Genomic DNA, 25,219 nt, shown 5'->3' with positions numbered 1-25,219 from the left:
CCACACGGACTGTCCCCACACTGTCCACACGGACTGTCCACACGGACTGTCCTCACACTGTCCACACGGACTGTCCACACGGACTGTCCTCACACTGACCACACGGACTGTCCTCACGGACTGTCCTCACACTGACCACACGGACTGTCCACACACTGTCCTCACGGACTGTCCACACGGACTGTCCTCACACTGACCACACGGACTGTCCTCACGGACTGTCCACACACACTGTCCACACGGACTGTCCTCACACACTGTCCACACACACTGTCCACACGGACTGTCCACACGGACTGTCCCCACACTGTCCACACGGACTGTCCCCACACTGTCCACACGGACTGTCCCCACACTGTCCACACGGACTGTCCCCACACTGTCCCCACACTGTCCACCTGGACTGTCCCCACACTGTCCACACACACTGTCCCCACACTGTCCACACGGACTAACCCCACACACACCGATTGCACATTCACTGTCCACATACACACTGACTCCTCCCTGTGTCCTCACCTCCTGCCCCTGCTTCTTCCACATGGCTACTCCTCACTGCCCACTGTCTTCCAGCTGTCCCTGCCCTGCTCTGGTCACACGCTGACCCCACCACAGGTCATCCTGCAGCTCTGCTGTCCCCACCCAACTGCTTCTCCTCTGGGTCTGTCCCCACATGGCTGTCCTCCAGGCCTGCTGTCCCCAGTGCTGACCGGCCCCTCTTGACTGACTCACCTTTCACCTTCCTCATCTTGAAGACTGCCTTTGACAGGCCCGGACTCTGCCTCGCTGCCGCTCTAGGCCGAGGACTTCAGCCAGGACCGTCCCCATCCCCAGGCTCTTGCCAGCCCAGCCTTAGCCTAGAGCCTGGCCGTTACGGGCCAGTGACACCCCGCTCCCAAGAACCCAGGGGTGCCAGCCAGTGTCTGAACCACCTTCCCTATTCAGCTTACTCCCTGACTCCTCTGTTCCCCCATCCAAGATGGTGTTAATCCACCGCCCCAGGGCGGGTTAGGGAGGAAAACAGCTCAGACCCCGCTGCTTCCTTAACCTGCGCTCGCCCTGGCCTGCCTGCCGTTAACCTTTTCTCTCCTGCAGCATGGTGGGATCTGCCCGGTCGCCTGCTGTCCCCTTGGCTCCAAGGTCTCTATGGCAGCCAAGTGCACGGCCCACCCCGTGACCCCCCAGTCCGCCTATCTGCTGTCTCTTTCTTGCTGCCCCCTTTGCCCTAGCCGATCCCTGCCTTTGCTTGCCACCCACCGCTCTTCACCTCGCACCTGCTGCCCTGTGGACAGGGCTGTCCGCACCGTGACCTGGGGCCTTTTGTCCCGTAAGGCCCTGCGGGGACTTGGAAAAGAAGCACACAGCCTCTGGTGCCCACATGCAGTTTGGTCTGCGCGCTTGTCCTGAGGTCTGGGGCCTGTGCCGCCACCCAGAGGGATCCATTTGGCCCAGAAGTGACAGGAGACATGGGTAGGAAAGGGCCTCGCAGCCTGTGTGCCAGGGCTTTGGCAGTAGTCTGCCCTCCCAGAGGAGAATGAGGTATAGGGCTCAGCACGGGGAGGGAGGAGCTGTGCCAGCACCTGCTTCCTGTCAGGAAGTATCCGGGTCAGCTTGAGACATTGGGTACGGACAGTCTTAGCCTTGTGTCCAGCCGTCTGGAGCCACTGCCTCAGGTGCCATCACAGTAGAGGACATTAGTCAGGTCCCTGGGCCTGGGAGTTGACACTCCTGCCCAGCTAGGGTGGCTTATGGCTCTGGGATCAGGGCTGAGGCTGAGTGCTGTTTGCTCCCATGAGCCCTGGCTCAGGGTCCGAGCCTCTGCCGTGCGGGGCAGCGCAGCCCTGAATCTCCCTCAGCCACAAGCAGGAATAGCAAGAAGGGAGTCAGCAGGGTCAGCTGAGACCCACTGCCCTGTGGAGGTCCCACCTCTGTGTGTGTTAGGGGACAATAAGGCCTCGGACCTTCCCAGAGTAACCACCGGCCTCCGGAGAAATGGGTGTGAGGACACACAGACAGATGACCTGCACAGGGCACCACTGCCCACACTGCAGAACTGCCAGCACCCAGCATGCACATTTCCTCCCAACAACGCTGCCACCCACTCACCCACGTCACCCACACGCCAGCACGGCACCAGCTCTGCCTCACACCTTACACATAGCACGAGGTGGCCCAGCCCCCCCTGATGGAGGCTCGGTGCTGTGACCCAGCAGTACGGACGAGGTGCTGTCCCTGGAGGAGAAGGACCTGAGGGACCGGGAGAGGCGCATGGCCAATAACGCGCGGGAGCGGGTGCGCGTGCGGGACATTAACGAGGCCTTCCGGGAGCTGGGCCGCATGTGCCAGCTGCACCTCAAGTCGGATAAGGCGCAGACCAAGCTGCTGATCCTGCAGCAGGCGGTGCAGGTTATCCTGGGCCTGGAGCAGCAGGTGCGAGGTAGGCCGCGCCCACCCTCTCCTGCCCTGGCCTGCTGTTGGCCGGGGTGACCGAAGCACAGTCCCAGCCCCCCCCCCCCCCCCCCCCCCGTCCCCTTGTGGGGACCGTCTCCCACTGCTCTCTCCTCCCGCACTCCCCCCAGAACGCAACCTGAACCCCAAGGCGGCCTGCTTGAAGCGGCGGGAGGAGGAAAAGGTGTCTGGCGTGGTCGGGGATCCCCAGCTGGCGCTGTCGGCTGCCCACCCGGCCCTGGGCGAGGCCCACAACCCGACCGGGCACCTGTGAGCCGTCGCAGAGTCTTCGTGGGACCAGGGACCACCGCACTCTCTGCCCAGGGTGCGCCCAGGACGGTCCTGGACGAGGCAGGACTCCAGCGAGGCATGGGCCAAGGGCCCGCACCCATCGCGGTGCCAGCAAGGCTCCTGAGGCACCTCGGGGCCTGGGGTGCCCCTGAGCAGCGGGCGTGGCTTGGCCCCAGTAACCAAGCTGAAGGGAACTTCCCCCCTCGATTAACCGAAACTGGAAACAAAGCCGCATGCTCACTTTTCAGAAAAGAAGAAAAGATGCCTTAATTATGTAAGACGGAAGAATCGGGACCGTGCCCTGGCAAGGGGCCTCCCAGGACTGGCTTCTAGTTCAGAGCCACCAGCACATCGTGCCTAAGCAGAAAAAAAAAAAAAAATTTTTTTTTTTTTTAAGGAGAATAAAAGAATGTTAGTTATCAAATTTTTTTTTTAATGTAGACAAAAGTTAGCAAGAACGAGGCCTTCCGTGTCATTTTTTTTAAGCTTTCTTTTGTGTATGTTTTGTAAGCAACAAATTTTTGTATAAAAGTCTCCTGTCTGTTCCTGTTTCTAGAATCCAGCGTCTTATTTCATGGTCTGCAAGGTTATTAAAGTAGCATTATTCAAAAAGACCCAGGGGTCTAAGGGCAGCCCCGACCCTAAGGCCTGACCTTGTCTGGATGGCCTGTGTCCCCTCGCCCTCCCCGCTCACTGCACCCGGGGCCAGTCTGTGCCAGGCATGTTTGTGCTCCTTGGTTTAAGAGAGCAGTCTGCCGCTGATGGGAAACGGGCCTGACGAGTTGCTTCCCCTGGGATGTAAGTGTGTAGGCGCGGGTGTTTACAGTACTGTTTACAGGCCGTGGTCTGGGTATTCCCAGTGGGGACTGACTCCAAGAACCCCGGGAAGCTGGGTGTCTCAGCAGTCCTGATCTAGAGCTGGATTCCTAGGGAGCGCTGCTCTTCGGTCTGCACTGGAATCCTGAAGAAGTAGGTTCTAACACGAGCGAAGGAATGCCTCCGCAGCAGGGTGATGAACCTGCCAGCAAGAGTGGTGTCGAGCAGGCAGAAAGCAAAAGCTTCCTCCTCCACGCCCTTTTGTGTGGACTGCCACCAGACGGTGTGGCCCAGGTTTAGGGTGGTCCAGTTGAGACTCCCCCACAAGTGTACCCAGCTGCTTGATTCCAGATGTAAAGCTGGCAACCAAGATCAGCCATCACACAAGCTTCCAGCTCACAGCTGGCATTTCAGTGGCTAGTGCAGCCATTAGCATCTTTGTCCAGGTTGTACACTGGTCCCTGGGTCCCCCTCCAAGGATCCACCTAATTTTCAGATCCCAGCACCATCTGCAAAGGATAATGATGAGCTCACTGACAATCCCCAAAAGCATTGTTATACCTGCTCCATGCTGACCCCTCCCCACAAGCTACTCTCCCTGGAAACCCCAAAAATCTCCAATGAGGGACTGTTTGGAACCATGGTAACAGCTTATTATGGTAGACAATCCGTTTGTCACTTTGGCTTGGCACTCGGCACTTCTGGAAGCCAGTGGAAGGAACAGCTGGGTTGGAGAGAATGCAGAGCTCCGGCCTCTGCATCCTTGCTTCAGAGGCTCATTTTCAAGGCGAATCAGCAGGCAAGTGAGGGGTCAGATTTCCCATCAGGTGAGGTATCTAGAAGCAACCCACCTGTCCTTGGCCCAAGTGTCCGTGAATCCCTGTGTCCCAGAAAGGTCCATCGGCCATCTCTATGCACACTGCTGGCCAGCTGCAGGACCAGGGGTGGGGCATGGACTGAGGTTGTGGCTCAGTTAATAGCTCAGCACCTATACATGAACCCTGGGTTCCATGACCACCTGTGTAACAGTCTCTGAGCTACGTATCCACATCTCCCTACACAGGCATCCAAAGTCAAATTCCTGTGTGTGCCTGGCAGGCACCTTGCCACTGAGACCCGATACCTTCATGCATCCTGTTTTGTTCGTTTTAGATAAAGTTGCACTGTGTGTGTCTGGCTTGGAGCTTGCTGTGTTGTTAAGGCTGATACTGAACTCAGGTCTAGTCTCTCAAATGCTGGCATTAAACGAATGGCCACCATACCCAGCCTTATATGTATCTGTGTACTGTGTGTGTGCAGACTCTTGAACAGCAGGTGCTCCTGGTCACTCTTCCACCTTAGTTTTTGAGACGGTCTGACTGAACCTGCAGCTTACTTACTGGTTAGGCCAGAGTGCCTGAGCCTTTGAGTCCTGAGTGCCTTCCCAGTGCTGGGGTTACAAGTGTGGGCCACCACACATGGCTTTTCGTGTGGGTCCTCATGCTTGTGTGACACTTTACCTACTTAGCTGTCTTCTTGGCCCGATGTCATCTTGTGTCTACCAGATGACACAAGTGTGGTCAGTGTGGTCTCCTGAGTGCTATCCCCCTATCCCTTCCACAATTCCCTGGGGAGTGGAACCTCCAACTGAGTAGCGAGCCACCCCTCCTCCCAACCCCAGGTCCCAGCACTGTGGACTCTGTTGGTTCTTGGCTAAGGACAGTGGCAGAATAGAACCTGTGACCATGGGATGAGGGGTCCAGAGCTCGGGAGACACCCACATACCAGTCACTAACCACTAGACACCCGCCAAGAGTGGGGCCCACGAGACAAAGGACAGACCTTCCTTTGGGCTTTCGGGTCCCACCATTCAGGCACCTGGCTTAAACAGCCTCCAAAATGCTTCCTGAGGGATGTGTATGTGAGGATGTGCCCACCTTTCTGCCAGTCAGCGATATCGTCAGGGCGTTTCCTGAGAAGCTGCCTGTTCTGGGAGGTCAGACAGAACACGGACTTAGGCAGAAAGGTGACCACTGAAAGCCTGCCTGTGCGCCATGCAAATGCAAGTCCCGAGGGGCCCTGCTATTTGGCCACATTCCCTCAACGACTCGGTGACGACCACCACTGCGTGCAAAGCTGCCTCTCCCCTCGGGGACTCCGCACGGGATCAGGGGCGGGGCTGTGGCTGCGTGCGGGGAGCGCTCCTCCAGCAGGCAACAGGCCCTGGGGCCAGCCCCAGCACGGGCCGGTTACCGCAGCGGGGCTTAGTCAGGAGGTGGAGGCAGGGGCATGAGAAATTCAAGGCCAGCCCTGGCCACAGGAGAGTCCGTCTTAAAAACAACAAAGCATAGGTATTTTTAAGGCTTATCCAATCAGTGCTATGTGCTCAAAGTCACCATTCCGGCGCCTGGGGCTGCCTGGAGCCACCGCCGGGATCCGCTGCGCCCTCAGCGCGCCAAGCAACGAGAGGACCCACCCACGGGGCGGGGCCTTGCCGTGTCCGTCTCCCCTCCCTGGAAGTAGACGTAAACGTCTGCGGAGCCGATTGGCTCCGCCACCGGAAGAGGTGATGCGTCTCCCTTCGCGCATGCGGCGTACGTCTGCACAGGCGCCGTGGCCCAGGGGAGCGGAGCGGGGTGACCCTGACTGTTGAAGCCCTGCAGCGATGCTGAGCAGGTTTCTAGGCCCGCGCTACCGGGAACTGGTCAAGAATTGGTGAGGGTGCCGCCCACCGTCCCGCCCGTGTGTCCTGGGGACCAGGGGAGACTGAGGCTGAGACAGGACACAGTGCAGGCGGAGGATCCGAGGTCAGGCTGTAATCGCTCTCGTCCGGTGTCTGGGCTTCTCCGAGCCTCGGTTTCCCCATCCGACCTGGGGAGCCTTGTGCGGCTCGGAACTCCGACTTTCAGTCTAGCCTCGTGCGGCCGTTGGCTTTGACTTTGCAGTCGTTATTTTTTTTTTTAATTATTATCTTGAAAAGTTTTCTGTAACTCAGCTTGGCCTGGAACTCCCAGCAGTCCTCCCGCCTCACACTCCTTGAATGCTAGAATCTCAGGCACCTACGTTTTACCTTAGTGTTTTGTTTGCGTGCATGTCTGTGTACTGTGTGCATGCCTGGAATCCGCGTAGTCCAGAGGAGGGCATCGTGGGTGAGGCACCGTGTGGGTGCTGGGAGCTGAACTTGGGTCCTCTGGAAGAGCCATCCTCTCCCGTTGAAGTTTTAGGTTTTTTTCTAATTGTATTTGTGTGAGTTTGTGCGCATGTGAGTGCAGGTGTCCAGAAGATGGGTGTTGCATCTCCTGGATCTGGGGACATGGGTCTTATGTAAGAGTATCAGCTCTCCCAACCACTGAGCCGTCTCTCCAGCCCCTACCTCCCGGCTTTTTTAAAGTTTTAATTGAATTTTGCTTTTTGCTTTTTCCAATGACCTTAAAACTGTTGCGCTCACACCACTGAGTAACAGCCCCAGCCCGCTAAACGATTGTCAACCAAGAGTGTCAAATCTACAGCTGTGGTTCAGAGGGTTAATCTATCATCTGGCACACATGAGGCTCTGGGTTCTGGCGCCGCACAAGCTTCAGCCGTGGGGGCTGAAAGATTTTTAAAAGATTTAGTTATTTATTATGTATACAGTATTCTGTCTGCATGTAAGTCTGCACGCCAGAAGAGGGCATCAGATCTCATTTTAGATGGCTGTGAGCTACCTTGTGGTTGCTGGGAATTGAACTCAGGACCTTTGGAAGAGCAGACAGTGCTCTTAACCTCTGAGCTATCTCTCCAGCCCGACTATGTGTATTCTTAAAGTTATCAAGTTAATACTACAGGCCCAAGGTCACCATTCCAGTATCTCACACAATTCTGAGGTCTCGGGGTCTATCCCCAGCACCACACGCCTGTCACCCCAACCCTGGGGACGCGGGAAGAGAACCATTTTATGGCCGTCCTCTGATGCACACTGAATTTGCGGTACATTGAGCCCTGCCTCAATAAGGTATGCCATTCCTGACTCCACTAGGTTGCCTGCATGGTACTAGTGAGCTCAGGGAAGGCAGCGTGGAAGTCCTCAGGCAGAGGTGACCTGCCAGGGGCCAGGAGGAAGGTTCACCTGTGGGAGCTAATGTTTGTATCTGAGGCTTGGGGTAGCATGCTGGGTGTTCTGGCAGTGTACCTGGGTGACTGGTATCTTGGTGCTCTGTGTAGCTCAGGTTCATGGGCTCTCTCTCCTAACTGTCCGCATGCTCTCTCAGTGGCTCAACCAGAGAGACCAGTGGGCCAGCTGGACCCCCAGCAGCCTGGTCCTGTTGTCCGAAAGGGAATGGTCTTATGATGAATCCGCCCCAAGTCCCACCCGACCCAGACAAGGATTTCACATATGTCCAGTCCTCGGAAGATGAGTGCCTGCTGTCACAGTTAGAAATGCTGTGTAACATGTTGCCCAGCATGATGGCCTGTGCCTGTCATCCAAAGGCTTGGGAGGCTGAGGTGGGAGGATCTCGGGTTCCAGGTGCGCTGCAGCTGCGTACCGGGTCTTGTCTCTAAAACCTACAAGCAGGAGTGCTGGTTGTGGTGTGAGTCAGGCACAGCTCGTCCAAGCCCTCGGGTCAGGCTCGGTTCCCAGCTTGGGCCTCAACCACTCTCCCACTTTTTGGCCTCTTGGAGCCCAGGCTGGTTTCTAACTCCCTGTGTAGCCAGAGGTGGCCATCAGCTCCTGATGGTCCACCACATCTGGTTTATGAAGTGCTCAGGATAGAGCCCAGGGCGAGCTCTCTACCCACTGAGCAAGAGCCCGCCATGCCCTCTTGGTTTCATACGTAGTGTGGATGTGGATGTTGCACAGGGTGTGCACGGAGGTCAGTGGGCAGCTTGACCAGTAGGCTTAGTGACGAGGGTCTTTCCCGGCGGAGAGGCCGCCTGCCTCGGCCTGAGTGCTGCATTTTAGGTGTGACCACCGCCCTGACCACTCTGTTTCAGTTTTTGAGACAGGATTTCAGTCTGTACCTGGGGCTGGTTTTATTTGTAGTTGTTTTGAGAAAGGGTTTCTCTGTGTAGCCCTGGCTGTCCTGGAACTCGCTGTCCTCAAACCAGCAGAGATCCTCCTGCCTCTGAGTGTACCGGCCTAGGGTGTGCACAGCTGCTGCCCTGCATTTAGGCACTGGGAAGAAACATCGAGGGCTGTGGACTGACATCAGTGCGGGCTGTGTAGAAGGTTCTCACAGGCTAAGTCACCAGCTGATTCTGTCTCTGTCCCCCCAGGATCCCCACGGCCACCATGTGGGGCGGTGTGGGTGCTGTGGGGCTGGTGTGGGCCACGGACTGGCGGCTGATCCTGGACTGGGTGCCTTACATCAATGGCAAGTTTAAGAAGGATTAAGCAGCTCCCTCCTCTTGCCACAAGCCTCACTGGTGAGTCCGCATGGTGGGCCTATCATGGGTTGGGGTTTCCGGGGTGGTCTGGACATGGAACAGGAGATTCCCGAGGCCTCCCGCAGCCCCCAGATTATGGATTCTTGACACTCTCAGCGGCTGAGCTGGCCAGCAGCCTTGCCCATGGAGCCAGTGTGGAGAGCTGGGCCTTAGTTACGGGTGGGATGCAGGCAGCCCATTGTTCAGATGGGAGAGTTGAGGCTGTCCCTTGCCACAGGCCTCCTGGGATAGGCTTAGGGCTGCAACACTGTGTCTCCAACAAACCACACCAAAGTGGTAGCTGTTTTGGTAATGTTGGTGCTTGTTGCCCATAGGACAGTCCTGTTCAGACTATGCATGCTCCACCTGATATCTATGTATGTGTGCGTGTATGTATGTGCACGCACAGGTATGGAGGCCAGAGACTGAGATGGGGAGCCTCCCTCTATCTGTCTCCACTTTATGACCTTGAGACAAGGTCTGTCACTAAGCCACTGTGGCTGGGTTCTGGCCAGCTAGTATCTTCCCTGGACCTGCCTGGCTCTTGCCACCCTGTCCCCAGAGTGCTGACCTATCCTTCCACAGCAGGCTCTTACTCACTGGGCCATCTCTAACCCCTCTACCTTATTATTTATTTTATTTTTTAAGATTTACTTATATGGGGGGGGGGTCATCTGCAGTGTGCAGAGAGGCCACAGGAGGGCATCAGAGCTACTGGACCTGGGGCCACAGGTGGGAGTGGTTGCTGGGAACTGAACCCACTCTGCGCCAGAGCAGCTTTACCACTGAGCCTGGAGCTCAAGCACTGGCTAGACTGGCTGGCTGCCTGGCTTGCTGCAGGTCTGTTGGGGATGGAAGCGATTGCTCTCCCCAGCCCTCTCACCTTGTCTTAAGAGAAAGGCCGGGCAGTCGCCTGACTGTCCTGAACTGGCCTCTGTGTGCTTAGCTCATGCTGTGTTGTCCCTTCCCCCAGGTGCCACACCCAGCCACCTCAGAAGCAGCCCTGCCTGCGGAGGATGCCTAGGAAGCTACTCGCTCCTGGGGAGCTTCTGCGCTGATGGACACTGGGGCTACCATGACGGGTGTGTCATTAAAACCTTCTTCTTGCCTCCAATGCCTGGGCCTTCTCCTGCGCCATCTGCCTCCCACCTTGTCTTCAAGGCATCCCCAACCCAAGGGTCCTTTAAGCACTCAGTGTTTGCACGTCTTTAATGGCAGAAATCCTTACCACACTGACAGTTTATGGATGGAAACTGCAGTTGTTCTCTGGGGCTGGCCCCATAAGTCACTTTCAACTTTAATGGCTTTTTGGTTTTCTGAGACGGGGTTTCTCTGTGTAGCCTTGGCTGTCCTGTACTTTCTTTGTACACCAGGCTGGCCTCAGACATTCGCTTGCCCCTGCCTCCAGAGTGCTGTGATTAAAGGTATGTGCCACCAGCCTAGGAACTTTAATGACTCTTAAATAAGTGTTCAGGGACCCTGGGGCCACCATCCATACCCAGGTAGAGCAGGGCTTCATCCTTGTAAGTAGCTCAGGCTCAAACTCAATATGTAGCCAAGTCTGGCCTTAAACTTTTTGTTTTTTGAAACAGGGTTTCTCTGTGTAGCCCTGACTGTTCTTGGAACTTGCTCTGTAAACCAGGCTGGCCTCCGACCTAGAGATCTGCCTGCCTCTGCCTCCCAAGTGCTGGTACTAAAGGCATGCACCACCACTGCCCAGACCATGTAGTGACTTCTTGTCTCAGAAAGTTCTGGGTACAGTGGTACCTGTCTTCCTAGCACTGTGGATGTCAGGTCAAGAAAATAGGTTCATCTCCTGATACATAGATAAGCTAGCCTGGGCTATATGATGTCTAATTAAAAAAAAAAAGGATAAAAAGAAGTGCTTGCACATGGCTCAGTGGTTAAGAGCCTCTGTTCTTGCAGATCCAGGTTTGATTCCCAGCACCCACACAGTGGCTCCAGTCAGTCCCAGGGATCCCATACCATCTCTGGCCTCCATGGGCAACAGGCACACACATGATACACAGACACACATGTAGGCAAAATATTCATATATAAATCTTTCCAAAAGCCCTGGGCCTAGTAGCCACTCAGGGTGCTGAAGAGGAGTGTGGGAGTTAGAGTAAGGCCTCTGACTTCTGAGGTGGTCAGGCCCTGTCTTCCCATGCGGAAAAAAAAAAAAAACTGTGGAGGGGAGGAAATAGTTGACGAACTCACTGGCCAAGGAAGCGTGAGAACATGAACTCCTGCCCTGGAAGTCGGATGCTCCCTGGCCAGCCAGTCTAGGTGAAACAGTGAGCTACAGGTGAGAGACCCTATCTGGAAGAACCAGCTGGTTCTGGATGGACTTTTACTTTAGTGTGCTCTTCTTTTTCCCACCCTTTGCCACACCCACCCCACCCTAGCTTCACCCCAACACTGGACAGAGAAGCACAATGGAGGGGAGAGGACAGGAAAATCCCTGAATCCAAGTTCTTTCCTTTTGCTTCTTTTTTGACCTTGGCTATTAGCACACTGCAAACTCCCTAAACGACCAACTCCCCACTCCTAGCAAGGCCCTAGCATTTTTACACCCTCTGAAAAGTCCTCAGAATTCCAAACATAATCACAGAATCTGGGGCTGGCAAAACCAAGCCTCCGCTAGAGCACCAGGCAAAGCCTCTTCAGCTGCTGTGGACAGCCCACAGCAGCCTCACCTCCCACCTGCCATCACAACAAAAACACTTTATTTCTGTAAAATAAAACAAAATTCTAGAATTTTCACCACACATGGTAAAAGACACATTTTGTTGTTTTTGGAGACAGGGATTCTCTATGTAGCCCTGGCTATCCTGGACTTGCTTTGTAGATCAGGCCGGCCTTGAAAAGACAAGAGATTGTCAGTCTCTGCCTGAGTGCAGGGATTAAAGGTGGACACAACCACATCCAGCTCAAGGCCAAGGATTAAATTTTCAAAATTAAAAGATGTTAGAGAAATTGAAGAAAACCCCAGTATCAGCATTCTGCTTCCAATCACCACGTGCAAAAAAAAAATCTGTCAAAATCATACCAACCCGGGCTGGAGAGATGGCTGAGTGGTTAAGAGCAGTGTCTGGTCAAGAGGTCGAGTTCAAGCCATCTGAGATCTGGTCCCCTCTTCTGGTGTGCAGGTGTACATGCAGATAGAGCACTCGCACATAAAATATAGATCTTAAAAAAAAAAAAAAAAAAGCCAGCCCTAGCATGGTGGTGGATGTCTTCATTCCTAGCAGCTGGGAGACGGGGTGTTGGAGGGTCTCTGAGTTCAAGGTCAGGGAAGGCTGCGTAGTGAGACCCTGACTCAAAAAGCCAAAACCTCAGTCCCCAGCCAGGGGTGCATGGCCAACTTCATAAGTCTAGAGTGGTGAGGCACACAGGAGGCAGAGGCAAGGTTCTACGTGAGTTTTAGGCCAGGCTGGTCTACGGAGTTGCAGGACAGCCAGGGCTACAAAGAAAACCCTGACTGTAAGAACTAGAAAAGTATTCTGATTTACCGGCTAAAAGTAACTGAACCGACCAGCGCTTCTGTGGCCGTCCCACCCCTCTTCACTGTCCCCTGATCTCCCCTCCCCGCCTGGGGGCTCAGGTCCTGGTTTATAAAATACGGCGCCTCAGCTCCAAATGCGCTGGGATGCGGCCTGTTGACCCCACCTCGTCAGTGCGGGGCTTGTTTCAGAGTGGACCTCCGTGGGGGCTGGGGCGAGAAGGGCCGTCGGCCGTCCAGCACGTGCCCTGGGTGGGCCGGGTGGGACCGGGGCAGGAATGTCCGCCGCCCCGGCTTCCTGTCCTCACGGCTGCGGTGGGCGCGCGGGGAAGTGTGAGGTCGCTTGGCACTAAGGGCTACACTAACTTACAAACGCTGACACTGTTTAGTCCAAGATCGGACTCGAAAGATGCCGGGATTTCTTCTCTTCTGTTGCTGGGTCCCAGAGTCCAGGCTGGTCTTGAACTGACCACGCTCGCGGTGCCGGGATGGCAGGCCTGTGGCACTCCCCGCGGCTGGCCGGGCCAGTTGGGGGCGAACAGCTGCCATGTGTGGGCCGCCGTGCCCCGCAAAGAAGGAACTTCAGGGAACCGTTCTGGGTGAGGCCGTACGTGGCGGCGCACGCCTGTCACCACAGCCGTGTGGAGCCGGAGGCCGCCAGCGGTGCCAGATCTCTCTTTCACTCTGGCCCGGCGGGTACGCAGGCGAACCCAGAACAGACGCTAACCCGGCGGCCAGCTCCCTCGCGGCGCGGACCAGGCGCACCGGGTTGCCTGCGGCGCCCAGAGCGCAAGCGCGAGCGCCGTCCCGCCGCCTCCACGCTGATTGGCCGCACCGGCTGAGGGCGGGTCCTACGAGAGCATCCAGCCACACAGACAGACCCTGAGCGCTGATTGGTCTCGCCGCCTCTGGGCGTGTCCCGCTCACCGGCGTGCGAGAGGGCCGGCAGGACCGCCGAAGAGCCGAAGGGATCCGATTGGTCTCACCGCCGAGGTTCTCGCGGGCATGTGGAGGCGGGGCCGAGGCCGCGGCTGCGCAGTGAGCCACGGCCGCCCGCAGACCAGTCCGCCGAGCGGGGAGGGCGGGGCCAGCTCCGCGGCTGCGCAGTCGGGCCCCACGCGCGGGCGGGTGGGCGGAGCGGCCCCCCTAGCGGGGGCTGTGGAGCGCGGGGAGGGGGCCGAGCGGGTGGCAAAGCCGGCGCGTGCCCGGCTGGGGGCGGAGGGCGGAGGCCCGCGGGACGGAACAGCCGCGGCGGAGTGGCGGCGGCGGCGGAGGGAACCGAGGCGGCGACGAGCCCGGGGGTCGCGACTTGCAGCGGAGGCGGCGGCATTGGCGACGGCCGGCCCGGAGGCGGGCGGAGAGCCGGGGCGCAATGGAGCGGAAGAGGTGGGAGTGCCCGGCGCTCCCGCAGGGCTGGGAGAGGGAAGAAGTGCCCAGGAGGTCGGGGCTGTCGGCCGGCCACAGGGATGTCTTTTACTATAGGTGAATGAGCGCGCCGGCCGCGCAGGGCCCCAACGGGCGCCTCCCAGCGGCCTCTGCGGCGGCCTGGGCGCCCCTTCTGCGGGCCGCGATCCGGCCCGGGCGACGTGCGTACTAGCGTGCGTCCTACGTGCCCGCTGCGTTCAGTGCGCACGCGCCGGCCTCGGCCCGCCGCCCAGTGCGCGTGCGCGGGGCCCGGCGCCTTGCTACTGCTCGTGCGCGCCAGTCCGCGCCGCTGTCACTCAGCGCGCGTGCGCCGCGCAGGGCCCTCGCCGGCAGCTGCAGCCTCGTGGCTCTGCGCTCGCCCGGGGCGTGAGCTTTTGTCCCTCTGCGGGAGCGGGGACCGTGCACGCCGCCCGAGGGGTGCCCTGCCTTGGCCAGACGCCGCTGGGAAGCGGGGGTGGGAGGCTGGACTGACCCTTTGACCCTCGCGGGGACCATACCGTGGTTTCAGGGAGCAGGGTGAACTGCCCCAGGTGGCCTGATCCTCACAGCTCCATAGTTTGGGGTTTTAGCCACGCGGTCTGCAAAATGCCCCCGATTTTTGTGCTTCTCCCAAAGCTCTTGCTCTTGAGTTGTGCCCGGTAGAAGTGACGTCTGTCACAACGGCCCTGAGCCCTGTGGACGCGGGTTTGTTTTTGTTTTTTGTTTTTTTTGAGGCAATGTCTGCATTGACCAGGCTGGCCCCCTCCTCTCTTAGGTAGGGCGGTGACAGCTCTTGGAATCACAGCCAAGCAGCCTGCACCTGCTACTTGTCTTCAAGTCTTTTTGCAGCTGTGGGGATAGACTCCTGGGCCTCGTGTGTGCCTGGCAGCGCCCTGCCCTGTGCTACACCTCCAGCATCTGCTTTCTGAGCTGACTGTAGTTGTCCCTTCCTCATTGCATGGTGCATTGTGAGGAGATCTGGCTGGCCCTTCGTCCTGTGGCGTCATGGCTTTGGGTAATAGATAAGGTTGGAGGCCCGGATCAACTCCGGTTCCCTTCAGGCTGCAGGAGGGGTGGGGCTTTTGCTTCCTTAAGGTCTGAGGTAGCTGAGGGTTTTCCCCAATACGGTGCAAATGGTGTCTTGATGTGCATGCCGCTCCGCCCCCTTCTCTCTGACTTGCCCAGCCTTGCTAACATTTTCTAAAGCTTGTAACCCTAGGGTTCTGTCTTGTGAAGGAATCCTTAGGCCATGATCTGCCTCTGTTCCCTTCTGGGGGAGCTCCTCTGGGCCTGCAGCTAAAGAGCAGGGCTGTCCCCACCGCTAAGGCAGAAAGTGGTGAGGATTAAAGACCTGGTGGCTATAGGTCCCAGGCTGTAGTTACCAAACTTGTCCCCACAGCTAGCTTCACAGACATACCTCTGCCTCAGGAGAGCTACAAATGCTATCCAAGTCATATGTGCACTACATCTGTGACTGTCAAGGGTCTGCCTTCCTCAAGAGTCCTCCCACACACCTGGGGTCGGACTGACCCCAGCCCTGTCTCAGTGGGGCAAGCCTGCATTTCCCCACTCAGGCTGTCAGGGACACATTCAGAAAGACTGATTTATCAATAGGGCCCTACAGAGCCTGCCACTCACCCACATAAGACTGTCCCCATGATGTCACTCTCCACCCCAGCCACCGGCAGCCGCTCTTCTGACTTGCATTTGTTTTATATTTTTTAGAAAGGGGGTCTTGCTGTGTAGCCCTGGCTGGCCTGGAACTTGGGCACCCTTTTTTCTCAGCTTTATCTGGACGAGGGGCATGTGCCACCATGCCTGGTTTTGTTGTCTTGCCTTTTTTTTTTTTTTTTTTAATCAGCTTTGTTGAGATGATCAGCCTATATGCCAAATTCACTCATTAGGAGACAGCCAGCTTTTAGCATGTTCCAACAGATGGGGTTACCATCAGATTAGAGTTTAGAATATTATTTTTTAAAGATTTATTTATAACGTATACAGTGTTCTGCCTGCTTGTACACCTGCATGCCAGAAGAGGGCATCAGATCTCATTACAGAGGTTGTGAGCCACCATGTGGTTGCTGGGAATTGAACTCAGGACCTCAGAAAGAGCAGGCAGAGCTCTCAACCCCTGAGCCATCTCTTCAGCCCTGGAATATTATTTTTAAAACGAGGCCCCAGGGGCTAAGGCTGGAGCTTGGAGACCAGAATGCTAATACAGCCAAGGGTTCATCCCTAGCACCATACTCCCTGGTTCACAGCCTGTCATCACAGCATTCAGAGCGTGGAGACAGGAGGTCACCGCCATCTTCAGCTGCAGTCTGAGACCAGCCTGGTTTATAAGAGGCCTTGTCTGGACAGGGGTCCTTTGCCATCTGCTGCCCCACGCTTCCCTCCCCACTCCCTAGGCAGCTGTGGACTCCGTGCATCCCGCTGCTTTTGATCTCATTCTGCTGCCCACCGCAGCTGCTCAGGAGACAGGAAACAGCCTTCTGGGGCTGCAGACCAGCAGGGTGACGGTCCTGTGTGTGCCAACCCAGAGGTTCCCAGAAGGGAACAGCAGTCTCACCCTGTAAACAGTTAACAGAGATTGCTAGTGAGTCTGGCCAATTCCTGCCAGAAGCCCACCTCCCAGCCCTGAGGCTGGGGGTCCCCTAGCCACGCCTAGCCTTTAGCCATTCCTCACTTTACTAATAACAAAGATTACTACCATTAATCCCAGACCATTTCACCCCAGTCCCACAAATCCATTCCGTGGATTCCCCCACACAGTGTGGCCTTTTATGCCTCATTGAACAGGATGTCCTCAAGAACCCGCCACATTTCAATATGTCAGAGTCTTGCTCCTTTTCGTGGTTGTCTAATACTCTGTGGTATGGTAGAGCTCTGGACTGTCCATCTGGGGCCACACAAGGCTCTCAGCACAGGCTTGGCTGTGACGCAGTTTCCAGGCGGCCTAGAACTTAGTTGGGCAGTTTTGGGGGTTGGCAAACCTATGCCTGTCCTGTGAGCACGGGCTCAAGACTCAAGGTAGCTCCCGCAGAACATGTGGTGCACATGCCGTCCCACACTTGGGAGTTGAGCCGCGGCTCGGGCAGTTCAAGGCCAGACTGAAGTGCGAAAGACCCTGTCTCCACGGAAATGGAAAGATGGGCGCACTCAGTTAACTGTCTAGCAGTCCTGAGGCCTTGGCTCTTACCTCCAGCTACACTGACTCCAGGCGGCGTAGCCACTCAGGAACTTGAAGGAATATCAGGGATTCTTGGCTATTGAGTTTTGAGACCAGCCTAGGCTACATGATCCCTGACTCCCAAAATAAATAAATGCAGCCCTGTAGCCCGCAGACAGCAAAGCAAGGACTGCTTTCTGGCCCAGAAGCCACTCCCTCCCAGCCAGGCCCCCCTCCCCTTTAGGCTTCTAGAAACACTGTGGCCACCCTAGCCTAAGGCCTGACTTCTCAAGGCTGTTCTTCCCGCTTGCTTGTCTTTTGACCTGTGAAAACACAGGCGTGGGGAACACGCCCTTCCAAGGGGGTGGGTAGGGGCTGGAGGCCTGCTCGGGCTGACCAGCCTCCCGCCCGCAGCCCCAGCGGGAAGAAGTTCCGCAGCAAGCCACAGCTGGCGCGCTACCTGGGTGGCTCCATGGACCTCAGCACGTTCGACTTCCGCACGGGAAAAATGCTGATGAACAAGATGAATAAGAGCCGCCAGCGCGTGCGCTATGACTCCTCCAACCAGGTCAAGGTGAGGGTGGTGACGTCAGGGCAGGGGCGGGCTCAGGGTTAGCCACCATCGCCATCGGGTCAGTACTCTGCTGGCAGAAGCATGGCGCGCATTTGGTTTGGTGGGTGGGAGATCTGCCCGCCTGATCGCCCACCCGCCACCATTCAGGCTCTGGCTAAACGCCTCTCTGGCCCCTCCAACCCTCCATGGACCCCGGTCGGAGCGGCCCGCTGCAGAGTCTTCTCCCCCCAGGGCAAGCCTGACCTGAACACTGCACTGCCCGTGCGGCAGACTGCATCCATCTTCAAGCAGCCGGTGACGAAGATCACCAATCATCCCAGCAACAAGGTCAAGAGCGACCCGCAGAAGGCAGTGGACCAGCCGAGGCAGGTGAGCCCCGGGCAGTTTCCGTGCTCATCCTCTCGGGCTGGGGGTTTATTCTTTAGAAAGAAAATGGCCACTTAGCATCTGAGGCCAGGAGTTCATAAATGACAGATTTTAACCTTGGCCTTTTTTTTTTTTTCTTTAATCAACATAAGAAAAGCCAGGATTCCTTTGTGGTTTCAGCCCGCGTGTAAACATCTCCAGGGGGCGGGAGCAGGGTAGGCGGGTTGTGGCCAGGACCCTCCCACCTCCTTCCTGTGACCTTGCCCCTCTCCCCTAAAGCTGTTCTGGGAAAAGAAGCTAAGTGGCTTGAGTGCCTTTGACATCGCCGAGGAGCTGGTCAGAACCATGGACCTTCCCAAGGGACTACAGGGTGAGCAGGCGGGTGAGGTGGGTGGGTGCTGGGGCCTCTTTTGTTTCTCTTTGTTTCCATTTTAAAAAGGTGTGTGTGTGTGTGTGTGTGTGTGTGTGTGTGTGTGTGTGTGATTGCGAGTTTATTTGTACCATGTGCATCATACTGGTGCATCTGGAGTTTACAGGCAGTTGTGAGCCCACTGATGTGGGCGCTGGGAAGCAATTCCAGGTCCTGCACAAGAGTAGAACACACTCCAGGGCTGCCCCAGCTGGCACTGCGCACCATCCCCTTTCGTTATTCTTAGACTGGCTCTCCCAGTGGAGCCCTGGCCAGCCTCCGGCTCACAAAGCCCTGTCTGCCTTCTCCTGCCTTTGCCTGGCCTTACAGGCTGATGCCGGCCTTTGCTGGGGCTCTGGATCAGCTCCTTCCGTTGAAGACTTGCTTGGGATGGGGTCATGACTTTCGGGGGCACGCTAGCCCAAGGGTAGAGGAGGAAGCTGTGGCATCCCATGACCCAGCCCGCACCGTCATTCTCCACAGGGGTGGGCCCAGGCTGCACGGATGAGACGCTGCTCTCGGCCATCGCCAGTGCCCTGCACACCAGCACCCTACCCATCACAGGCCAGCTCTCCGCAGCTGTGGAGAAGAATCCTGGCGTGTGGCTGAACACTGCTCAGCCACTGTGCAAAGCCTTCATGGTGACCGATGATGACATCAGGTAACTGGTGGCTCCGTGCACACACACACATCGCCACAGTTAGTCAAAGCAGGAATGCTGTGGAAATGAAGGCACTTAGATGACAGGCAGACACTCTTGGAGGAGGTGGGGTTGGGGGTCTAGATATGACAGTGATGAGCCCTCTGGCTCAGAAATCGTGCTACCACAATCCCAAGAGAATTGGGAAACTGGGATTTGAAGCTGAGTGACTGGCGGCCCTCTGGAGGCCTGGGTGGGCGTGGCAGGGGAAGTTGGCAACTTGAAGTACCTCCGAGCTCCTTCCTATGTGGACCTTCAGGGGCTTGCCTGGGTTTCCTGTATCAGAGACCAGGGGCACGGGGCCAAATGGGGACCAGTGCAGGTCCCAGAATCAGTTTGTGGGCCTATAACAGAGAATCTGCCTCCTCTTGTGTGGACCTGGCTACTCTGGTTTCCAATTTTGCATAGTGTGGATGTAAAAAGTTAAAAATGCCCACAGACCAGCGATCACCCGAGTTAATGGAGAAGCTGTGTGGAGTTTCTGGAAGGGCTGTGGTAGGGTGCCTGTGGGCTGATCCCCTTGGACTGTTGAGGCCCTGAGGTGACCGGTCCCCAAGCCTGTGTGCCCTGTCAGAGTGTGTGTTCCCAGGAAGCAGGAGGAGCTGGTGCAGCAGGTACGCAAGCGCCTGGAGGAGGCACTGATGGCCGACATGCTGGCGCACGTGGAGGAGCTGGCCCGTGATGGGGAGGCACCGCTGGACAAGGCCTGCACGGAAGAGGATGAGGATGAGGATGAGGAGGATGACGAGCCGGAGCCGGAGCGTGTCTAGACAGGTCTGCAGGCTAGGATGGTGGGGTGTAGGTCCTGTCCCCTCGTCAGGCTGCTGACAGCTTTCATTCCTGCGTTTTCCAGACGCCCTGACCAAGTCCGGGTTGCAAACTGCCTCCATGGCCTCCTGCAGACTTCTTCAGCCCTGCCCGGACCAGACGGGGCCAGGCCAGCAGGACGCAGGCCTCTGTCTTCTTCCCAGGGCTCCCTGCTCCCAGGTCTCAGTGCAGGGGTCCCTATGGGCCAGGACTTGCTTGCCCGTGCGCTGCCTGGCAAGAAGCCCCACAAGGGAAACTGAAGGCCTACTGCACAAGTGGGAGGCAGCCTTGGCCATGGTCGCCTCCCTGCCTCCACCACAGGAAGAGGCCTGCTGTCACCAAGGAGCTGTGAGCTTTGTTGGGCGCTGGAGGAAGGGTCTGGAAACACACCTGGCTATGCCTGCCTTGCAGTGTCCCCAACGCCATTACAGGCCTGGGACTGGACTGCTCCTGTCCATAGAGCCACTCAGCCTCCCCAAGCTGAGGACCAGCAGCCAACCAGGAAGTCGCTTTCCTTCAATAAACTGATGGTAGGAACTTCTTTGGGCCTCTGACTTCTCTGTGTGAGCCACAGCTCTGAGGGTGCCTGGTGAACCCACCGTGCCCGCTGGCCAGGCCCGTGGGATCCACTTGCTCTAGGGCCTCAGGGTCCCTACCACAGGCTCTGGCTCTGGGAGGGCAGTTGGCAGGCTTTGTGTTTGGCACCTGGATACTGGCCACCTGAACTGTATCCCTGCAGTTGTGGCCTCTAGGAGGCCAGGGAAAGGGGGAGGTCTTAAACCCGCCTCACCGATCAGACAGCTCTCAGTGGTGCGGGAGACCCTCTCTACCGCCGTTGAGTGCCCCTGGCCGCCCTACGTCTATCACGCTCTTGTTTCCCAGGCTGGAGGCACCCAAAGCTAGAGCTGGTGCTCACTGTCTGCCCGCCCTGCAGGGACCAGTGTCCCTGTCACATGGATTGATGATGGGGCAGGCTCCTCCAGCAGTGGAGCCAGTCGTCCTGTGGGGCAGGCTCCTGGCGGCTCTGGGCTCTCTCTAGTGACTGGTGCCACCGCAGTGGACCAGAGTTGGTACGTTTCCGTCAGCATAGGGACCGATGACTGTAGCGTCTTTGGGCTGGAAGGGGCGGGGGTAATACAGGAAGCTTTGCGTCTGCAGGCTACTAACTGTAGACTAGACGGGTCTTGAATGCCACCATCACCTGCCATCCTCCATAGAGGGAACTCCATCCTAACCCACTGCAGGCAGCCTTCAGAGAGGACCAGGTCTACCCTGCTGACTATGCCCCACAGGACCTTCCACATGGAGCCTGTCCAACCTAAGCTGCCTGTGGCCAGACTTGGGGCACCCTGCAGAGGGTCCTGGCATGGCCTCTGGGTCCCACGGGACTGCTGGGGGTCCTTGGGTTCCCCACAAGCAGTGATGGCTCTCTGCTTCTGGGCCTCGCTCCTAACCTGCAACATGGCAGCGGAGTTCTCCCCAGCTGTCCCGGGAGGTGGAGAAGGGTCCCTGGGGCACCTACTTCCCAACCCTCTCCTCCTCCTAAGAGCCTCCTGTCACACCTCTGTCATCCAGCTCATCCAGAAACCCCACAGTCCTTCTGCTGTGCGGCAGCCACCACAGACTCACTCAGCCCTTCCACAGGCATGCTTCTGTCCCACCAGCCACCATAACTGATGGTGGCACCATAGGTGAAGCCATCCACCTGCCGAAATATTGCTAGGCCAGGAGTAGGAAAGCGAGGCGCTCACATGCCACAGCCAGCACGCCATGCCAGGGAGAGGCCCAGACATGAAAGCTCACGGTGGACTTCGTAACAGAAATGTCCAGAGCAGGAGAAAGCAGGGACAGTGAGGTGGAATACTGGGACTTGGGGAACAGGGTATCCGCAGGGTGGGCCTCTTGGGCGGATGGAATACTCTGGAGGTGGTTCGTTACTTTGGCGCTGGTGATGTGTTGGTTCTCCTCCTGCCTGGGAGCTGCCTCCCAGCAGCCCATGGAGTCAGGAAGTGGAATGGCCAGCCCCACCCCGCCGGCGAGAGACGTACAAGGATCACACACCCCGGGAACAGCTGATAGCTAGGTCAACTTTAATTCCAAAGAAGAAAAGTTCCCTCTGCCTTGGAGAGGGAAGGGCTCCAAGAACAGGTGTGCAGAGTTGGTTGAACTCGGCCCTTGAAGGAGACTGACTTGCAGTATACAGCATGCTCTGGTCCTGAGAGTAAAGTGTTAGCACCTGACACACAGGCCGGTTTCTCCACCTGACCGCATCCTCCTGGCCGGTATTTGTAGCGCACACCTCTTAACCCACAGCATGGGCTAAAGGTCGAAGCCAGGGTCTAGATCAGGCGCGGTTACTGGGCTGGAAGCAAGCAGCGTACATGCTTCCCTCTACTTTATGTGGGGGTATTTGCCTGAGTGTGCAGCATACACAAGCCAGAAGAGGGGGACAGAACTCTGGAACTGGAGTTACAGACAGTTGTGAGCCACCATGTCGGTGCTGGAGGTTAAACCTGAGTCTTCTGAAGAGCCAGAGTGGCCTGAGCGGTCTCATACTTAACTTATTAATTTGTTTGGAGATAGAGGTAAGCCTAGGCCCAGGTGCATGCTGGGATGGACTTTACTGAGACACACCACAGCCACTGAGGTGTTTGTGTATGTAGCAGTCAGGACCAGCTTCGGTCACCCAGGCTCCGCATACCTAGGTCTGGGGGCTGTGACTTGGGTCCCTCGCATTGGCAGGGCAAGTTTTTCACGCAGTGACTAAGCTGTACTGTACGATTCATTCTCCTCCAGGGAAAGCCCACATTCCCTGTAACAGACATCCTCCCCGGTGCTGGGAGGGCAGGCTTGGACCAGTTCAGCCCTCTCTGTGGCGCTGTGTGTGGCTGGAACCCAGGGCTCCCTGCCTGCTGAGTGAGAGCAATGCCTGTGTGTGTGCTCTTGTTTGTAGACAAGATCTCGCTCTGTAGACAGGGCCGGAACTCCGGGGACCTGCCTGCCTCTGCCTCCCAAGGCTGGGATTAAAAGCATGCATCACACTCAGTTTACCCCTTGGTTACTGGCAGGAGGCTCTCAAGTTCAAGGCCAGCCTCGTCCACAGAGTGAGTTTCAGGACAGCCAGGGCTACACAGAAACCTTGTCAAACAAAACGTGTACATGCCTGAGTTTATGCCTGTGCACCACAGGCATACAGAAGCCCACAGAGGTCCGAAAGGGCACTGGCTCCCTGGAGATGGAACTCCAAGCAGTTGTGAGCCCTTATGTGTGCGCTGGAAACAGCCAGATCTTCGCGGGAGCAGTGAACACTCTGGACCAGTGAGGCATCTCTGCCTTCTCACACCTTTGGTTTTTGAGTCGCTTGCAGAGCCTGGGGCCCAGGGATTCTGCTGGGCTCTGAAGGGGTCCCCGTCCTGTGCTGGGATTACAGACACACTTCTGTCATTTGAACTTGAGACCTCACCTTTGGGTTCTCTTCCAGGCCCTGTTTTCAAACCTCTCAGGAGCTACTTGGAGAGCTCTGGTCCCCCAGCTTTGCATCTTCAGAACAAAGCACAACGTGACCCTTAGGAGACTTATCATGCCTCTCCCTGCTGTTTATCCTCCCTTTCCAGAACTTAACACAGCTCTGTGCTCCAGCTCAGGAGCCCAAGTACCAGGTCAAAGCCCCAGTGGGGAGGGCAGCTATGGCCAGCTTGACTGGGTCTATCCTGATGCAGCCTCTGGCTCTGAAAAGCTGCCAAGGCTGCTGGAAGCTTCTGCCAAGTCAAGGACAAGGCCTGTACTGGAGCCCAGGGAGGGAACAGACAGTAGATGTTAGGAAATTTTTTTTTTTTTTTTTTTTTTTTTTTACTTTTTTCTCCCCTGAGAAAAGGTTTCTCTGCATAGCCCTGGCCATCCTGGAACCTGCTGTGTAGACCATGCCGGCCTTCTCGAACTCACAGAGATCTACCTATCTCTGCCTCTCCCAAGTGCTGGGATTAAAGGCCTGTGCGACCACTGCCATGCTTAGATTGATTAATAATACTGTATATATAATAGTTATTATTAACCAGACTCTCACTGGACAGCCTGGCTGGGCTGGAGCTTCCTCGGTAGACTAGAATGGCCCGGAACTTAAAAGGCCCTGCTAGCTCTTCCTGGCTTCTGGGCTGGGGAACCCACACAGCGGAGCTGTGAGGACTCCTGGGGGCTGCAGCTGCGCCTGTGCCCGGGATGACTGTAAAGTGAGCCGTAGGTGGGGGCACGCTGTGGCCGAGGGAGCCACAGAATGGGGCAGCCTGGGACAAAGACCCCGCACAACTGACCTGAGGTTGCCATCAGCCGTAGGAAGGGATCCAGGCAAGTTCCATCCTGTTCCCTGTTGGTGAGAAATCTCAGCAGGAACACTGAGGTGTGTGCTCCAGCTGGGGACAGGGTGGCCCTGGAGCTGGGCAGGGCCTGTGGACAAGGTTGCCTTCCTCCAGAGCCCAAGCATCTCGGGAAGATGGGTCTCAGTGAACACGGGCAGCACCTGGTGGGAAGCCACTCACCCCAGGAGCCCCGTCCAGGTAACGATGTCTTAAGTTTGGGGGTATACAACCCCCTCCATCCCCAAGGAGGATGAAGTAGCAGGAGAGGAGGCTTGACTTGGGGAAAGGGACCTCGGGGGGGGGGGCTGCCCAGGCGCTGTGCTGAGCGGATCTGAGCAAGGGAATGAGCAAGCAGGGTGCCATCATGCAGGCTCCTCTCACGGGTCCCCAGGTCATTAGATGTGCTCGGGATAGAGGCCGAGACTTGGAAGGGCTGGACCCGCTGGGAGAAGACAGAAACGGGAGGGGGCGCCACTGTCGCACAGACAGGGCTTTCAAGACTTTGGAGATGAGTTCAGAGACCAGAATGACAGTGGTGACCCGAAACGAGAGGGCGGGGACCGCCTGGGACAAGCCAGGGACCCTGAGGAGGGACCACCGCCACACCTTTGCGATGGGATGGAGTCCCTGTCTTGGAGGGCTGAAAGCACTGTGAGGTGATCCCTGCCAGAGGGTCTCCACGGTCCCCGGGCCCACGGGGAAGAGTCCCCGGCCTCGAAGGGCGGGCCTGACCCAAGGGGAGGGGTACCCAGCACTGTGCGCACGGAGTGGAGTCTGTGCCTTACAGCGGGAGGCGGGAGGGGGACAGTAACCGCGGAGCGATCCCGGGCAGAAGGTCCCGAAGGTCCCCCGGAGCGCACTTAGGGGAGGCCTGGCAGGGCGGGGAGCGCCAGGGGGCGACGGCGCCGGCCCCCGGCACACACGGCCCCCGGACACGCCCCCCGGGCGCGCGGCGGCGGCGGCGGCGGCTCGGAGCGGCGCCCGCTCGGCCGAGCC

At 57.3% G+C, this 25,219-nt stretch overlaps 3 protein-coding genes across 9 annotated transcripts in view; all 3 read left to right on the top strand.

Annotated features, from left to right (window-relative positions):
- Tcf3 (transcription factor 3) overlaps positions 1 to 3,297 on the top strand; it is a 23,880-nt gene extending 20,583 nt beyond the window's left edge. For 3 of the 6 annotated variants that reach the window (XM_055607682.1, XM_055607680.1, XM_055607679.1), the window contains exon 19: positions 2,580 to 3,297. In XM_055607682.1, coding sequence (XP_055463657.1) covers positions 2,580 to 2,722 — 143 coding nt within the window. In that variant the 3' untranslated portion in view covers positions 2,723 to 3,297. Of the gene's footprint in view, positions 1 to 2,210; positions 2,438 to 2,579 lie in introns of all 6 variants that reach the window. The other 3 variants (XM_055607684.1, XM_055607681.1, XM_055607683.1) reach the window with 2 other exon arrangements.
- A 2,820-nt stretch (positions 3,298 to 6,117) lies between these two features.
- On the top strand, positions 6,118 to 10,051 carry LOC129677191 (cytochrome b-c1 complex subunit 10). The gene is made up of 3 exons (XM_055607863.1): positions 6,118 to 6,249; positions 8,788 to 8,937; positions 9,911 to 10,051. The coding sequence occupies exons 1-2, from the start codon at positions 6,200 to 6,202 to the stop codon at positions 8,903 to 8,905; spliced, it is 168 nt and encodes a 55-aa protein (XP_055463838.1). The 5' UTR covers positions 6,118 to 6,199; the 3' UTR covers positions 8,906 to 8,937; positions 9,911 to 10,051.
- A 3,548-nt stretch (positions 10,052 to 13,599) lies between these two features.
- On the top strand, positions 13,600 to 20,412 carry Mbd3 (methyl-CpG binding domain protein 3). 2 transcript variants are annotated; one of them, XM_055607851.1, is made up of 7 exons: positions 13,600 to 13,828; positions 17,430 to 17,589; positions 17,821 to 17,958; positions 18,235 to 18,325; positions 18,848 to 19,025; positions 19,654 to 19,838; positions 19,918 to 20,412. In XM_055607851.1, the coding sequence occupies exons 1-6, from the start codon at positions 13,815 to 13,817 to the stop codon at positions 19,832 to 19,834; spliced, it is 762 nt and encodes a 253-aa protein (XP_055463826.1). In that variant the 5' UTR covers positions 13,600 to 13,814; the 3' UTR covers positions 19,835 to 19,838; positions 19,918 to 20,412. The 2 variants fall into 2 exon arrangements, with proteins under 2 accessions (XP_055463826.1, XP_055463825.1); XM_055607850.1 differs by having other exon boundaries at positions 13,636 to 13,924.
- The last annotated feature ends 4,807 nt before the right edge of the window (positions 20,413 to 25,219 follow it).

This window comes from Psammomys obesus, unplaced genomic scaffold, assembly GCF_907164565.1.
Source record: "Psammomys obesus unplaced genomic scaffold, mPsaObe1.curated_primary_1811, whole genome shotgun sequence".
NCBI lineage: Eukaryota > Metazoa > Chordata > Mammalia > Rodentia > Muridae > Psammomys > Psammomys obesus.
Note: the sequence above shows the minus strand (reverse complement) of the source record. Positions and strands in the feature narration are given on the sequence as shown.

What these genes read in the sequence shown, in the direction of transcription:
- LOC129677191 (XM_055607863.1), top strand. Translation starts at nt 6,200, where the DNA reads ATGCTGAGCAGGTTTCTAGGCCCGCGCTACCGGGAACTGGTCAAGAAT. An exon ending in CGGGAACTGGTCAAGAATTG is followed by an intron (nt 6,250 to 8,787) that starts GTGAGGGTGCCG and finishes CTGTCCCCCCAG; the next exon opens with GATCCCCACGGCCACCATGT.
- Mbd3 (XM_055607850.1), top strand. Translation starts at nt 13,815, where the DNA reads ATGGAGCGGAAGAGGTGGGAGTGCCCGGCGCTCCCGCAGGGCTGGGAG. An exon ending in CAGTGGACCAGCCGAGGCAG is followed by an intron (nt 17,959 to 18,234) that starts GTGAGCCCCGGG and finishes TCTCCCCTAAAG; the next exon opens with CTGTTCTGGGAAAAGAAGCT. An exon ending in CCTTCCCAAGGGACTACAGG is followed by an intron (nt 18,326 to 18,847) that starts GTGAGCAGGCGG and finishes CATTCTCCACAG; the next exon opens with GGGTGGGCCCAGGCTGCACG.